This window comes from Opisthorchis viverrini (genome assembly GCF_000715545.1).
Source record: "Opisthorchis viverrini unplaced genomic scaffold opera_v5_318, whole genome shotgun sequence".
Lineage (NCBI taxonomy): Eukaryota > Metazoa > Platyhelminthes > Trematoda > Opisthorchiida > Opisthorchiidae > Opisthorchis > Opisthorchis viverrini.
In genome coordinates, this window is record NW_008751974.1 from 403,289 (window position 1) to 421,004 (window position 17,716).

General features: G+C 43.7%; 1 protein-coding gene across 1 annotated transcript; it reads left to right on the forward strand.

The window, feature by feature from the left end:
• Positions 1-4,942: 4,942 nt before the first annotated feature.
• T265_09922 (hypothetical protein) lies at positions 4,943-17,632 on the forward strand (the record flags this gene model as incomplete). The annotated part of the gene is made up of 2 exons (XM_009176138.1): positions 4,943-5,253; positions 14,609-17,632. The coding sequence occupies 2 exons, from the start codon at positions 5,022-5,024 to the stop codon at positions 17,419-17,421; spliced, it is 3,045 nt and encodes a 1,014-aa protein (XP_009174402.1).
• Between the last annotated feature and the right edge of the window lie 84 nt (positions 17,633-17,716).

Genomic DNA, 17,716 nt, shown 5'->3' on the forward strand with positions numbered 1-17,716 from the left:
AGTTATCTATTGGCGATCGCTAAACCGTTTGCTGAGGTATCGGGAATAGTCGCATATACTAATGGGACAAGAATACGTTCGACTACATAAGTACTGCTATTCAGGTGCGTTGAAACTGCAGTGATCAAAACTTGTGCTAAAAATCTCGCCAGATGACTGCAGTTCAAGTTCCAGTACGGTTGAGAACAGTTGATGAACAGTTGATGCAGACCAAAGGCGTCGCACCTATTGCATGGGCTGACTGGAATAATCGTTCAAGGACAGGAGGATGATTGATCAAACGAGAACAATGCGGATACAGTGAGAAAATTTATGCAAGCTACTGAAAAAAAGTGAAGGGGAACTTTTCGGCCTCTCTTTGAATTTACAAGGTATTCAATAAAATGTCTCCATATATGAATATAATTTACCTCACACTTAATCGACCAGATTCTCAACAGAACTTTTTTAAATTTTAGCCCAAACAAATCATGATAAACGGCTCCGTAAGCTGAGAAAGCATTTTCTTGTGCTTTCCATTTTTATTTTCACGCTTGTTTCTACGTCAGTTCTTTTTCACGAGCCGCAATATAGAAATTTTCGTTCATTCTATTAATCTGAAGACATTTGCTGTTACTGATCAAAACTATACAGAAGACCACAAAATGTGACACTGAACGTTTGGCTTCCGTTTTCCGTTAAGGCTTCAATAGTATCTGACGTTTCCTGCAGTCGTAGTGAACTTCTGTAGAAACAACATCTTACGACGTCTGGGGCCGTTTCCCTGGGGACATTTGGTGCGCCTGAAATCTATTTTGACTTGAAAGAGTGACTCTTGATATCGAGGTTCAACAAGAATATGACTCATCGTGCGCGAGTTTTTCGCAGTAACCAATCACCATATGCTTACTTTATGCTGTTGAAGTAGGTAACAGAAGGCTTAGTTTCGTATCCTCTATTGAGCTGTCAATGAGTTATCTCCTTCCAACTCGGAACAAGGTTACTACTGAAAGCAGCAGGTTTGAAAAACAGTATTTGGTTGTGCATCAGCTAGTCCACTGTCGCGAAACATCCAATACCATCAGCCGCGGTGGTTGGGCCATATTTTACGGACGCTCAAATGTCATCTAAGGTAATAAATGTTCCCCTTGCCTCCTTTGGAGTGGTGCAAATTGTGAGGTGGACAAGGTAGGACTTGGCAAAGGGTTTGGAAGAGTTTGCGACGGGTGTGGCGCGGCCAGCATTCCAGATCGAAGGCCCCGTGCTCTTCTGTGCTTGGTTAAAAACTCTTCAAGAAATGCCGGCTGACTGATGTCGATGGATTCAGTCCTGTGAGTTTCTCCGCAGACTGTCTGATTTGGCAATTGTATGTGTAAGCAACTTAGTGTGCTTTTCATGAGATAGATTTAGGTCCCTCCCTCACCCACTATTTTTTCTTCTCTACATTTTGAGACTTCGAATATAATTGAATAAACTTTGTAGTCCTATGGCAGGGAAGCATCACTGTCAAGGTTGATGCTGCGGACTCTGGTGACGATGAACCTAGTAAAATGAACATCCAGCAAAAGATATTATCAATACAGCCTAATACACATAGGAAGGGCAGTTTCCGTCTTGAAGATAAGCTTTTTAGTGGTGTTAGCGAACCACCCACATCCGGCATTGGAAGACTGACAACAGTTCGCGCCAACGTATCCTACCTCATTCATTATCCAGGGAAAAAGCACCGAAGGATTTGGTTGGATTCAATTTTTCGTCTCTCAAAGTTTAAGATTTGCTTCCAAAGAATGGTCATAACCACAAAAGTAGTAGTAGTGTTCCAGACCATGTGATGCAGATGGTATATCACATAGCTACGGTTGCTTGAAAGTCTTCGAGGCTTATAATCAAAACAAAATTCATTTCATGGAACAGTAGGCGCGCTACAGAAGTGGTTAAAAACGTCAAAACAAAACCAGTAACGTGGTGTTTACCAATCAATCGTCAAGCGATCCATCGGTAAAGACAAAGTTTTCGCGAAACGGAATGTGAAACCTTCTAGAACATCGTGCTTGCTGAATGAAAGGAGGACTTTATCTAGGTGTCTGTGTCAATTAAGAGTGATCGTCTGCTCCTTTTGGACATCTGTCACCGCACCATGATCTGAGTAACTCAGATTCAGCTAACTTTTTACAGATAAAAACTCTCTAGACGTTGTGGGTTCCACTCAGTGACACTACCAACTGTCAACTATTTGTGTTTTAGTTCTTTGTCTCAACTTTCGACCGTTCAGTGAAGAAAGGGAAGTTGCTGGCTGCGCGAAAATTATGTGTCAAGCCACTGTCCGATCTGCAAAGATGTGACGTACTTGGGTCGAACTTTTGGCCTGACATCATTGATGGAAAAGGTAAGGTTGATGGTTCAACTTCTGCATCCGCACATCCAGGCAAGCAAGCACCAAAAATATGCGAATTCATGTCAAACAAATCCTGCTAGAGCGTGCATGCTGAAGCAAGTTGGCTGAGCAAGACCATCAAATGGATGCCAAATTCAGGCAATGAGTTTGTTAGAGTAGGGCATGATAGAACTTCCTCCATGAAAACGATTCTTTTCTCTCGACTTTCGGCAATGTCGCCAACATGAGTTTAATGTGGGGGGGACACCCTTGGAAACTTGGAACCAATGTACCCGTTGAGCAGCACTGGGGCCCTCACTGTCGGACATCTAGGTGCATCACTCGCTTCAAAGTTTCGAGGGGAATATAACGACATTCGCGGATGATAGGACTGTGTGGTAACTTATTCCGACGGATAAGGACATAACACTCAGACGATAGACCCAAACTAATTAGGAACAATTCGCCTTTCCTCATCTCATCTAACTTAACTACCATTGCCAGAATTCTCAGAGGGGCACCATATTCCGTAACTTGTCGATTGGCAATAAGCGACTCCAAGGGTTTGTAACCAAAGTGTGGTAGCCTAAAAAACGTAAACTTACCAAGATGTCATTTCTATTTAACTAGAAAAAGACCACTGAACAAGTAAGAGTCTCAAAAGCTTTCGATCGATAGGGTGGCAGTATTGTCCTGCCTGTCCTCTGTGGCAATCAAATTATGAAGTAGTTCTCCGGATAGTACCGTTGTGAAACAGAACACTTGCTTTATGAATGCCTGTGTGGGATGGCGCCAAGACCTGAAAGTGCGAGCTAAAACCGTAAATTTAACATGCCTTCCAATTTCATTAATTAACGGATCCGCAATTAACTCGGGAAACAGATCTTCTACTCTCACCCATCTGACGGCGAATATGAAAAGCAACGTGAAAATAACGTGGGGGAAAATACATCCGTACCGTTTTGGGCTGTCTTCGTTTACTTAATTCACTCCAACCATCATGCTTCAAAAGGGTATGCTGGAATTTTTCAAACAATCTGCTACTGATGGAAGTAGCCTCTTGATGCGACCTTAAAAAGCATTTTAGTCGAGAAAGTACTGATTTTTTCGGCGTAATCTCCCATATTACAGACCTTCCTTCAGTGCTACGGAGCACAATATCACATTAGAAACCAAATGGAATATGAAATAAATGAATGCACTACGTTACCTGGTTTGCATTAACATTTTAGCTGAAGATGAAATCAGGTTAAAAAAACACTGGGGCAAACTTTTTCTCAAGTGACGCCATTAAAAACAGTGAGAAATCAACATAACAATTGCCAACGGTTTTCCATCGGCTCTGGTTAGTACTTAACGATTCCATACGGTGAGATGCTTTCCTCTTTCTGTCAGAACCTCCTCAAACCAACATAATCTGATTTTCATTGCCTCCATTAGCCCTAAATTCCAGGTTTCATTCTCCCTCCACAATGAGTCCACAATAAATAACGAAAAGCATTTTTATTGTTGCGTTTTGTCTGATCCAGACATTGTGAATTTTCGGTTTGGTCACGTTGTAACTGCATTGATCAAACGAATAAAGCCTGTTCTAACGGGACTGACAACCGCTTACTGAAGTAAGAGTACATGTTACAATCCTATGCAATTTTCGTCTGGGTCCTAACAGACAGCCTAATTCCCGATGTTCTTAATGTTTTTGCCGCTTTTTTGTGTGGTAAAGAGATTTACGCTAACTGCGGACCGAAAACCCGCTATACTCAGGCTTTGGCCAGGATTCTGGGTAAAAGAAGATGGGTGGTTTGCAATTAGATACCACTTAGACTGATTATTTTTTGGGGAAAAAGGGGACTTGTGATTACCGATTCTATCAAGAGACAGGTCAGGTGAAGAAAATGGGATCACCATACTCCAGTTTATGGACATACTCAGTCGTTCTGCCTCTACCAACTGTTTAGAGCGAGCTACATAAGAATTGAAGTGATTCTTCATTGTGATGTCGGCGTAATCTGCGGGGAACTGTAACTGTGTTTCGTACCGTGATGTACCAAGTCCTTTCTTCGTCCATCTTTAGTATTTTCTTTACAACAAGGCTTTCAAATAAATCAGTACTGTATGGCAGCGAAGCGTTGGTGTTGAATACTGTCGTCATGATGTCGATGATAATGAGGATGACGTGACTTTTTCATCATCATCAGTGACAACAGCACCAGATGAGAACACCTGGAGTTCATTGCCATACAACCAATTTATAAAGTGCGACATCATTTCTTCCCCTATCAGCCTTAACTCCATTTGCTCCAACCAGATTTCGGAAATCTCATACAGGCGGTAAATGAATGCACTAAAATCGGTGTTGCACATTTTACTTGAAATCCACTCGCAATGCGATTTTATTCCTCTTTTGGGGCAACCTGATCCTGTGACTCATTTTGCCAATTTTCTTCTGGAGACGCGTATGTTAGGCCAGGCAACAACATGAGTTTCTGACATCTCACTTAACGGCAAACCATCAATCTACGCACGCACTGCTTTTCGGGGGCAATCGATTAACCGATCGATCTTCCTGGAGTCAGCACTTGGGTTGAATTCTCCCCGTAGCCGGTTGTACATCCGGGCGGTCAGGTGCCCTGTATACGTATTGTAACCTACTTATAATTATCTTGAAATGGCTCGGGAAGTAATTTTGATTCACATCGGCCAAGCCGGAGTACAAATAGGTTCTGCTCTATGGGAATTATTCTGTATTGAACACCGAATATCTGCAGACGGTCAGCTAAATCTTTCCGGACCAGAAAATCAGATGACTGCTGCAGAACATGTGACATCTTTTTTCTACGAGGGACAAAGAACCTTCACTCCTCGAGCGATTATGGTAGACCTGGAACCGACAGTGGTGGGTGAGTATGTTTTGTCTGAAAACTCTGGTTCTAAAGTAACTAAGAAGCTAGAATTTATACAAATTAGGTGACCCGGCAAATCGTTTGCAAAGACGGATGACTCATTCTGATTAATCTTCAAGAGCTACATCCCTCAAAATTTACTGAACACCGGTCATGTGATTCACAAGTGGATATTCAGCAAATACACCCAGATATTTGTCGGTAGCAGTTGTCCTAGAAGACAGCTTTATGAGATCCACAACTACCGTAACAGATAACGCTTTCAACTTTTGTTCGTAAAGCTGAGTCCTGAGAACTGATCTGCGTGGTTAGCTACCTATGCACTGATAGATCGATGGTTGCCAAGCACGGGGGCCTAGAGCTTTTGTGCTGCTCACCAAATCCTTTTCATAACAAACTATTTGCCATATCAGTTGCAGCTGACTACCCCGCACCAATCGGGAAAAGTGGCTAACGTCTTGAACAGAAACTGCTTATGCAGTATTTTGGGTCTATTCTGATATTGCCTCAGGGAATTTTACCGGATGACTATCCAAGTTATTCATCTAATTGACGGGTAGACAAGTAGGTAGGTGGATGCAACAAATCCAATGGAGGATTTGCGAGCGTCGCACTTGGTCTCGAGGAATAGAACTGTTTATCAAAACAAGTAACCTGCCGAGCTTCTACTAAGTTTTCTTCGAAATGTGTAATGAATGATAATAATCACCCACGAGTCACCTAAGTTCAAAGAGACAGTCTCAGCCCGATGCAACTCCGCAACAGGGTGATAGTCTCTTCGTTGTATTTTTCATAACCTGTCACCTTAGCACATTGCACAACGGTTGTTTATCCATGCTCGTGACGTTGCCTCACGTGAGTCCTGTGTATGGGACACTTCATGTTACCAACTGGTCGGCCAAAAGCCAAAACGATCGGATTCTGACCTTCCTCTTCCGATTTACGTTAAGACAGAACTAATGACCATATGAATGAGTTAAATCACAGTCTTTTTCAGACAGACAGAAACCAGCGCAAAAGCTTATATTTCAGAGTAAATACATGTAGTTTCCAAAGAACTCATTAGTTGTGCAGGTAGTCCTGAGAATGTTAGGCGGGAGTCCAGTTTACTTGCTGACATGACTGGTTTCGGCATACTCAAGTTAGGTTCACGTCAGAACACTGACCTGAGGGCATTTTAAAAATCCATCACGTGTAGCGGAGTGTGAAAAACCATTACCGTCCTTTACCTTTCGCGCACCGTCACCCTCCATCAATTCAAAATCCTTTCTCTGATCTAGTAGTGAGGAAACGTATATTATGCGAAGATGAAGGGAGAGTTTGGGATGTCATACTCAACTTTGTCCGTTTAGGCTTCCTTGCTTCAAATATATAGATGTATACTGCCCAAAAGAACGTTGATGAGCAGAAGCTGTGCCTAAGTCACTGAATGCTAGCAGGGCATGGAACTTACGTACGATTTCGACAATGTGACATTTTTCTGGATACTGGTGAAAGAAAGAAAGCCTAGGAGTGCGGGGTGTTTTAAAAGTGCATAGTCCCTAGTTCCCTATTGAATTTTCTTGAAGATGCTCTGAATATTATACAATAGTGAAAGATCACTACCAAAGAGGTCCCATACTTTCCATAACAAATTTCCATCAGATGCGGGGATGGCGCTTTGACACCCGACCAGACATTACTCGCGTATTCCACCGGTAGTGTACACCGTAACACACCTCTTACTCCAAAAGTTCGCCTGCGTTTGTCCGTTTAGTGACTCGTCTGAGCACTCAATCTGAGCACTTTATCCGAATCTGGTTACCGTTTACTCGTCTCGACCCTCAACCATCCTCGCTTTCATAAAAATACTTTAACGATGAATAAATTCTGCCAAAGACTGCTCAGATTCCGCAATTTCAGTCAAATTTTTTCACTTGGACTTTGTGCTCATGGAGAATGGTCGTGTTTTCCTACTTGCCGTTTTCTCTTATTCCGTTCCCGAACGGTAGTCCTCTGTTCCTCCTCCAGCTCCTCCGGAGGTACGCGTGTCGTCGGCCGCGTACAGGATCTTGGAGCTATGCTCTAAGAGCTACAATGCCCAGCGCGCGAAGTTTCCGTGGGGATCTCTGGTGGTCCTGATCCACTTAACTGTTAAGTGATCAGTGTCGGTGTTAAAAAGAATATATATATATATATATATNCTCTTCACGAGATCCGGCTGGGTTGTGGGTCTCGTCAAAAACCAAATTGGTATGCAGATTTGTGTATTTCGCTAATACTCTAAGAGTTTTTTGATGATTGAATACTTTTGCTCAGCCTCGGTCAGGACACGACTGGCACATTCAATGTCCCTATCCTTCTGCTTCAGAACGGTCCCGATGTCCCGGCTACTAGCATGCCCTGCGACAGTAGACACCCAGACATTGGGCAGATTCAGGGTGAGTTGTTGATCCAGCATCCGCGCCTTGCCGTGTGTGAAGGCCTCGAGCGCTTCGCTTGTCTACTCAGCCTCTTATTTTTGATCAATCGAGTCATCCAATGGAGCAGCGATCTAGTTGAAATTATCGTCCGATAATCTGCCACAAGTACCGTACCCAGCCGCATTCTATAATCCCTTCATTAAGCGAAACACCAGGTGTCGGAAAATGAATAATGCCCCCGATAAGTCATACGGCATCCTTCTAAATTGATATTGGGTACTTCCAACCGTTAAAGCCGTTTGTTCCGTGTCCTGTTACCCGATGACTAGTTGCCAGTATCCAGAATGCAAACCAGAAACCACGAAATATATCGAATGGAATATATGGAATGGTTGTACCTACCATTGGATTCCGTGAGTATGCCATTTTCATACTTCTCATTCACCTATCGGTTAACCTCTCTCCTTAAATGGAGTGGTATCTGATGCGGGCCGTACTGCTGGAAGCGTTCGGAAGAGAGGGGGATTTCGTGTTCGATCCACTGGGTCTTCGCCATAAATGAGCAGTTCGGCGCACTCTTCAACCATCCACTGCTATCACTGTTAGAGAACACTGTTTGCATCCGGCTTCGTTCAATTTTCGCCTGAGTGACATGCCCCCTCCTGTATGGATTAAACAGAACTTGTTCTTCTCTTCTCTCTCACTTACTGCCTATATCGTAGACCTCATCACTTTTCTGGACGCACCATAGCCGGGAAAAGACGAATAGGCCAAGCCGCTATTATTGACCGATGGCTGCTTACAACGATGTTGGTTCGCCTAGTGGCCAGACATGCCACAGTTGTAGAGTCCGTCCGTTTGAATGTACCTCTGAGTTAGTGTCATCATGGCGGCAAGCTATTTGGCTAATCGGTCCACATTGATGTGCAGGTTCCCGCTGGCGATCGGTCCCACTTCTCCTGTGACTGCATTGTAGCCAGGGCCACCTGGTACGTCTCACGTGCCACACTAAACTGGCCGGTTGCTGTCGTCAGCTGCACCTGAGCATCAAGCGTAGGCTGTGCACTTTCAACGAACTAGTCGGATAGATACTGCTGGCGTGATTCTCGTTCCAATCCCAGCGAGTCATAATCCTATTTCTGCTGCAGGCTAGACTTTTGATCGCACACTGGTCCCAGCATGGCCGGTTTGAACCCCTTTATGGCCTTCTGGCTGTCGAACTGTGTCAAAGTTCGGTGCAGCTGATTCCTTCGCTGCGGTCCAGTCCATCTTCCCAGGGTCCCTTCTCGCCACATCGAGGGCCACTTTTTCCAAGCCTCTAAGGAAGGCCCTAGGTGCTGCCAACATACCCCGGTCGGTTATCAGTCTGGCATCTTAGCAACATCCTCTAAATCTTCTCAAGAGGTCCGAACATTTACACCATCAAGAGGCTGTGGCCACGGGATCTTCCTTTGATCCTGTTCCCCGGAAGCAAATCAAATGAAAAAAATACATTCTTGAGTGTGGAGTTTTTGAGAAGTTAACATCCTCAAGCGTCATATTGGACTTCCTTGAACGTTCTTTGAAAAGTAAACAGCAATATATGAACCCTGTGAATTTGTTCCATTATCTCCGTAACAACTTTCCATCAGATAAGGGACGGCGTCTTGGCAGCTGACCAGAGACTATTGGTGTATTACACCACTCGCGTTTAATTGTTTACGTAAATGGACTACGTCATGGGGCTCCAGACAATACTATGTCTATCTGTCGCAAACTGAGCCCCCTTAGTCCGATAGTAGACTCACTGTTCTGCTGATCTTCTCTCCAAAAGTTCATTTGCTGTTCCTTACATACAAGACAAGTCGACCCATGGATAATGGTGAATCATGTCATATATCAACTCAGAGGGTCATACTGCGTTGCTGCCCTCAACTTCTGCTTTGTGGATTACAGTAACGCTTAATGTTACTTAACAAGAATGGGCTCGATACTGACACCACGAGGCTTCCACAGTGGACGAAAGTTTGTCATGGATTAGTGGAATTCATTGATTTTGGTTCACGTCTTTATTGGTACTCGTTATGTAACACTTTCTTCCTAACTAACTATTCCTCTTCGTGGCATATCAGAGACAAACGGGGAATTGTAAAGCGAATGCGTTTCGTCCCGGAATGCGGGGCAACAACAAGAAATATAGCAAGAACGAGGAGAACCAAGTGATGCTCTTGAAAGGATGACTAGTTGAGCACCGTACTAACTCATAAGTCGGCAACTCTGGACATCTTGGACCGTCTTTTCAGTGTCTTGGTTTGAGGACATTCACCGCAAGCCTGAGTCAGGCTTATATAATAATGCGGTTGTTACCTATACGAACACACCATACCACCATGAATTAATCAGTCTACTGCACCGAAAATTAAAGAGAAAAATTACACATTTTCACGCTGATCATTTGAAGTAGAACTGTATATGATATATGCGCTATACCTGCCGTCTGGACAGCCCGATGGTCAGATTTGGGGTGGAACAGTAAGGTGATGAGATAAAGTACTGCGTCACTGCATGCTTCAACTGAGTATAGCGGACGGGCCATTTTTTGTATACAACTAAAAGCTTAAGTTTTCCACCTGCAAATGGCTTTTATCATTCATAAATTCACCTGATCAACACAAAGGCTTTCTTGAGGTAGCCTTCCATAGAGGTAAAGCTGCATCGTCATGTGGCTGTCATATAGTCGTTTTCGCTAGTATCCCAACAGTTTCTCTGGTCTTCCTCGGTCGACCAAACCAATTGTGGAAATTTTATTAGAACGCCTGGAAGCGCCTGGATAAAAATGGCTAGCTTGACTGCATACGCTGGCATGAGGCGATTGTTTTCTTTACTTCCGTTCTAAGACAAACCACTTTATCCCTTTCTAAACCTCAGAAATCAGCAGGTTTGCTGTTTACCACCTTTCAGAAGAATCACTTTAGTTCAAGGTTCACCTGAAATAGGATAAACGGAACTTGCTTGCTGCCAAAGAAGTCTAAAGGTTGTCAGAAAAATTCCACAGTTGCCCCTACCTTCTGTCAAGATGTTTGTGCTACTGTTTTGGCTATTTTTCTCCGGAATTTACTTATATTATAGGCTTTCCTACCTTTGTTTAATTGGAGGGCTCAGACTGAATGGTATGCAAGGATAACAAAATCATAGCCTTCCACACGAAGGGCAACCTACAGTATACACCAATGGAAGTTGTTCACACTTGCCTTGAGAGACAAAGATCTTCGCCGAAAACCTTGTGCGACTATTCACTGACGGAGACCTACGTATATATGTAGTCTCTCGCATCATGCTAGTTCAGGACCGTTCAGCCGACACCACTGTCCTTTTTACTACCACTCTCAGCACTGCACTTCATTCCGACTGCGTGACAACCACACGCTGGCTGCCACTTGTCTGCCTAACATCAAAAAGTGAAATTTGTCGAACACAGAGGTGTTCAATTCTTTCAAATGGCCGTATGTCATCCCACTACTGACTTACATCTCTTCAGTGGATCCAATAATATTCCTCACTATTTCAGATTACCCGGCTTTCACGCACCCTATCAGACCGTCACTGATGGTAGCACGTGCATCAAAACAGGATTAACATTAAAGAGTTTAGTGATTTCCTGTGTATGTCTTGCAGACATTTCACGTCGGCTCAAAGACTCGCCCTATTTAAACTTCAATACGATTGTCCTAGGCTGTTAAGTTTACAGAACAGATCCCTTTTATCATTTTTAAGTAAACTGAAAGGAAAACTATTGAAACTGACTCGTCCTATCACAGCAAATTAGAGCAAAGTTAAGTAGATTAAATGCGGCGTAAAACTTTACGCCTCACTGTTACTCCTTCTGTGACCATCTGGAGTTGGAGCGTTCCGATTCATTTATCGGTACCATGAGGAGTGATGATCATCAGTCTTGAACTCTTGAATTTCTGTCCATGCATGATTTGTCGCTAGAAGGCTTTGTTGTTCATTCCTTGTTCATCCCTATCAATTGTAGAAACACACTCTTCCAAATTGTTTGAGTAGCATCTCTCCGTTTCCTAAATCCTATAATTTTATTCCCATAGTCCTATAGCTCGCTAGAAGTCAAGTTATACCTCGGTTGAATCTTTCTTGAATTGTACTTTGTTCTTTTGCGTATGTCGTTTTCATTCTTGTTCAAAAGGAGCTTCCGTTTGTGAATTCACATCTTCATTTCGATTCTCGTAGGAATCAAAATGACATTTACGCTACTGCATCTCTGCGGAACGTCTCATTAGCTTGAAAGATGCTGCCAGTTATCGACAAACACTGCTGACTTAGTCTAATGCATCGTATCTGCGATGCCTTCTGAAGTGCCAATGTACCAGCGGTTTCTAGACATGCTTCAGAAGTAAAAGCTTTTGCCTCTGTAATAGTCTGGGAGCAGCTTCACTCCTATCATTATCACTGATTGTTATCAGCAGAAGAAGTAACTAAAACATGTGAAGCAAATCCCGCATAATGCGAAACCTATGGAATCCATTTCATTACTCTGTGAGACGCCTTGATGCTCACTTTAGAGAAATATTTTGCTCAATTTATGGCCGGTTACGTCAACATTTGCTCCTTGTTTTGTGGTGCCAGATCACCCGACAGAGTGAGATCTTAGAAAAGCAACTTGGAACAAACGGACACAAGAACCTGGACTCAGATAACTTGATTTTGGCAGTTTTCAAAGTCGATGATGTGGTAATTATTTGAGGACTAAATTCTGTGTTCTCAAGGATCACACTTGAAACTAGGTTCGTGAAGTTTGAATGCATAACGACACACTTTCCATCACCGGATTTTGGTGCGTTGCCATTTTCAAACCATAATAAAAAAATTTCAGCTTTTGCAAGCCGCTTTCTAGTTGATTGACAAAGAAACATTGCAAAACTGCAATTTTAATTGTGTGATACCAGGCATCTACCTCACTGCACTGTACAAAAATGCCTGGTATATTTATGGCTTATAATGTTGGTGGTGACGTGCTATAAGGTTGAACTGTTTTCTCGTTAACTTTCGGCTTTGCCGCTGTTTGCATCCTTTGTAGGGCTTTACTGAATCCTAGTACTACCTAGACTCCTTTTTGGAAGACACTGTAGGTGCGATTGTTAGGTGACGACAGTGGGTCACTGGCACTATTTGCGCGATGTGAGGATAATGGCACTTGGGAGATCGTGTCTTTTGTTGTATATCCGTGCTAATCGGCCAGTTTGGTTTGAAAATAATACTTTGGAGTATAAGAGAATTGGTATTAGGATAAGTTGGACCTAGTGGACCGGAACACTACCACTTCATTCATTACCACGGATTTTCGCACTTTGTTAACCTAGTGAATTTAGTCAATGAACAAAACTGAGGCAACTCTAACCAGCGTACGTGTATACGGTTTTTACGGCTAAAGATGATGATATGATGACGTGTCCAAGAAATACATAATTCTGTGAATAATGAGGCAGCTAACTCTGCATACGTTAGTGAGCATTGCAACCGCATTCATATAGGGTCGATGGAATGTGATTCTGGTTGAGAGATGGCTCTCGTCAGATGGTACGGATAATTTTGGTAGACTAAAAAAATGCGGTCTTTGGGTTTAACATGCACTTATCCGGAAGGTTGAGTAACTGAGTTCCAACGTCTGACTGATTCACGGGAATAAATTTCTATCTCTAAAGGAGCTGCGGCTTGTAAATTACCATGACAATACTTCGATGGTTTTAGGACTCCATCCTCATGGTTACACCCCGGGGTTACATAGCATCCAATGGGTCCCACAGGTGATTCAGACCGAACCGAAGGTACATTTGTGCCTATCAACACAATTAGACATGACGAGGAAATTCAAAGATTAGGGCAGTCCTTTGTGTTTTTGATTACCGGAGCTTGTGATATGGTAAGTTGCGCGAGTTTTCCTAGCTATTTGTTTACTGTAACGTAATTCACTCATTACCTACGTGTATCTGCATCCTCATGCAGCTTAAATGAAATCATAAACTTGGAATAAAAATACACAAAGCGCATCATAAGACAAGGGTCAACCTTTCACGTTTAAGTTGTTCAGCTGTAGCACCCTTCGATGCCTAATGCCTAGCTGCCATGCCACACGAAGGAGGCACGAGGGCTGGGATACTGTCGGTCGCCCAAGCCTAGACAGGGAAGTCGAGTGGCAGAGTTCGGGTTCGAACCGCGGACCTTCAGGTCAGTAAATTTGCGCTCTAACCACTTGGGCCATCTCGCCCCCAACCTTTCACGTTTACTGAGTCTGGATTGGGAATCACTGAGACCCAGGTTTGCGTTAATTCTAGCAAGATAGAGATAAACAACGGAAAGAAACTATGGGGTATTCCAGATTCAAGCATTTCTTAGGCCTCCATACTCTTTGACAGGGAACTACCACAGTCTGACACCAGCTAGCCTACTGTGCAGTGGCCGTGGCCAGCTAGGTATCCTTGGTTGTCCTGACACTCTTGTCATCAAGCATGCTTTGTTCACGGTTGTCTTCCTGAGAAGCCTCACAATGGCCAGTGGAAGATTACCAAACCTTATTATGCAGATGATTGTAATTTGCCTTCGTACAGCTTGATGTTCAGGAAGATATTAGGGTTTAATAAAAACGAGGGTACTACAACTGTTTTATGAGCTCAAAAAAGCATGGAATGACCAGGAGGCTGTCAATGAGCTTTAAGGAACATTATGAGTCCAGTATTACGTCAGAAGAATGATAAAGGCTGTTTCTTCGAGTTCTGATAACTCATAAATATCAACATCGTGGAAGAACTAGCTTTCCAGGTCACAGTAGTTCTTTCAGTTAACTCGACTTAGTCCAGTGAAACCCGATCAACACTTATCCGAACGAATCATACTTTATGTTTAGGAAGTCTTATGGCGGAAAATGTCTCTTATTCTTTCATTTACTTCCTTATTAGATGAAATACGAACCGGCCCTTATCGTCAATTGTGGAAACCGACTTCTCTGATAACTGGCAAAGAAGATGCGGCAAATAACTACGGGCGAGGAAACTGCACCATCGGCAAACTGAAATTGGATGAGACGATGGAATCAATTCGCAAACTGGCTGAGGATTCACAGAATTTGGCCGCATTCGAACTGGTTCATTCTAATTCTGGAGGTACAGGCTCCGGCATGACAAGTTTAATTATTGACCACCTTTGTGATGAGTATGGAAAACGCTTCAAATTCAGCACTTCCATATTTCCGTCGACCATGTATTCCACATCCACAGTGGACCCTTACAACGCGCTTTTACACTCGCATGCAACAATGGAAACACTGGATTGCGATATCCTTGTTGATAACCAGACAATGTTTGAACGTTGCACGAAAAACCTTTCCATCCCTCAGCCGTCATATACGGAAATCAATCGTTTGTTGGCTCAAATGTTAAGTTCGGTATTTCTGTCTCACCGTTTTGTCTATCACGGCTCGCAACACGCCGACACTACCGAGTTGTTGACCAACTTGATCCCGTATCCTCGGATTCACTTTCCGTCTCTATTTTATGCACCGATTGTGTCCAAAACTCAACTGAACCATGACGCTTTGACCGTGACCGAACTTACTCGAGCTGTGTTTAGTGAGGATGCCAAGACTATCGACTTTCCTTGCAGACAAAATGCCTATATTTCTTGTGCAATGTTGTATCGTGGAGTTAGCAGTCCAAAACATGTTTACGATGCATTACAGTATGTCAAGGGCACGCCTAGCGTCGGAGCTAGCTTCGTAGACTGGTGTCCGACCGGGTTCAAAGTTGGCCTAAACTCCATGCCACCAGCAACATTTTTACACTCACCATTAGGTGAAACACCCCGTTCCGTGTGTATGCTTGCAGGAAATTTGGGAATGCGTCAAGCGTGGCAACGGAACAACTCAAAATTTGATGTTCTGTTCAGTAGACGAAGTTTTGTGCACTGGTTTATTGGGGAGGGCATAGAGGAGAGCGAATTTATCGAAGCTCGAGAGGATATGGCCTACTTGGAGCAGGACTATGCCGAACTGATGTCCGACACTTGGGTCCAGGTGTATGGAACGGGTCCCCAAATGTTTGATGAAAACTCAGTACCGCAGTTACAAGAATTACAGCAGGAATACCAGCAACCTATAGACGAGCAACAATACTATGATGAGGAAGCCATATCGTCACGAGCAAGCACCAATCAAAGTGCGGCATTGCGTGCGCACCAGTCTAATAATGCCAACACACTACTTTCGAGGACGATGCTCCAACAATGGCAGCAGCAGATTAGGTACCCCAAATCGAGTGATTATCAGCTGAACAATGACTCTGAAAGCGCAGAACTCAATGATAGCATGTCATTAGTCGAACCTACATCAAGTAGTCAGCATGCCGTTCTCTCATCAGACCACAGCGACAACGTGCGGCAGGAAGCACCGAACCACGTATCTCATTTCAATGAAATGGGTGACGAATGGTCAGATACACGCGAAGAGCCACTGCGTCCCATGTCTGGAAAATACGACGATGGGTTAGGTAGTAACTGCTCCCAATATTCTGAACGTGATAGTATTCCTCCGTACAGTTTACATGGCGATAGCGGTGGCTTGGAGCGTCATGTATCTTTGGTGAACACTTCCAACGAGTCCGGTGTGCCAACAGCAGACATTGCAAGGCCAAGTGGAATTAGGGATATTAATATGAACAATGCCCGACACTCACTGGCCAGCAACGACACAGCCTTTTTACCAACCGAACCTGTGATAATACTCGACTGTACATCACGTTCCTCTTATATTCCTGACGTTCCCTATCGAGGAAACGATGAGTCAGGAGGCTGGAGTCAGACAGCTGAACTGTCTTCATCGAGAGAAACCAAGGATACATTGTCTCCACAACACAGTGGCGCCCCAAGTGGAAGTGAAACTCCCTCTATGCAAAGGCACAAATCTAGTTTGAAACCCAGTGATGGACGCCGGCATTTTCCTTGCTCATCTGCGATGGCTTACGTAGGACTTGTAGAATCGGTAGTGAGAGAGGATTTAAACCGCTCTAAGGACTTGGATTCTTACACGACATCATCTGCGAGAGGTTCAAGTGATCTGCCGTGTTTGGTCCAATATCCAGAACCTCTAATGCTTGGGAATGAGCAGCTACGAACGATCAAACAGGATAGCATAACTAGTGGTTTGGGTTCAATAGCGCATTCATCAAATAGTATCTATTCCATCCAAATATGTAGCATAGAGGATTCGAATGAGGATAGCAACAATAAATCAACCTCCAGAGATCGTCTTCAACAGCCTTATCCCATCTCGGAGGACAGAGTGACACGTGAATCATGTTATCATCACAAGCATCGTCAGCATCGCGGAAAAAGACATACAAAGCACCACCATCATCGTCCTCATCCCTCTCGACACACTCACCATCGTCACCATCGTAAGCCGGACAATACCCTAGTCGTTATTGACAACTCATACAAGAGGGACATCGTTCCAGAAGTTCACCTGCAAATCGGTGCAAACCGTCCCTTATACACCAGACAACATGGACATCACGTGAAACATACCAATTCGAACGTCTCTAATGCCATACCTCATAAATCGGGAAAGCCGCAACTACCTGCTGGCGACATCGTTTCAAATGATGCATTCTCTGTCACTGAAGTGGACATCACCGATGATGGACGTGCGCTGACACCTGTCTTGTCAGCTTGGTCCTCGTGTGACCAGCCGGGTGGTACCCGTACTGCAGCATTGTAACATAGAACACACAGAGAAACCAACACACACATCCACACACACACACAGGCACACACACACAAACATACAGTAACACACTCACCCCGGTTGCATGCTGTACCTATTTCGCATGCTCAGACATTGCAACGGAAAATCTGTGAATAGAAAAATTCACACTGCACTGCGTGCATACGACTTTGTGCGTACACTTAATACAAGTATTCTGTGTTGGTCTTCATTCATCAGCCTAACTCTTTAAGAGATAGAAGGGGTGCTGTAGACAGATTTTTCCATTCACATTCACTCCCACGTCCAC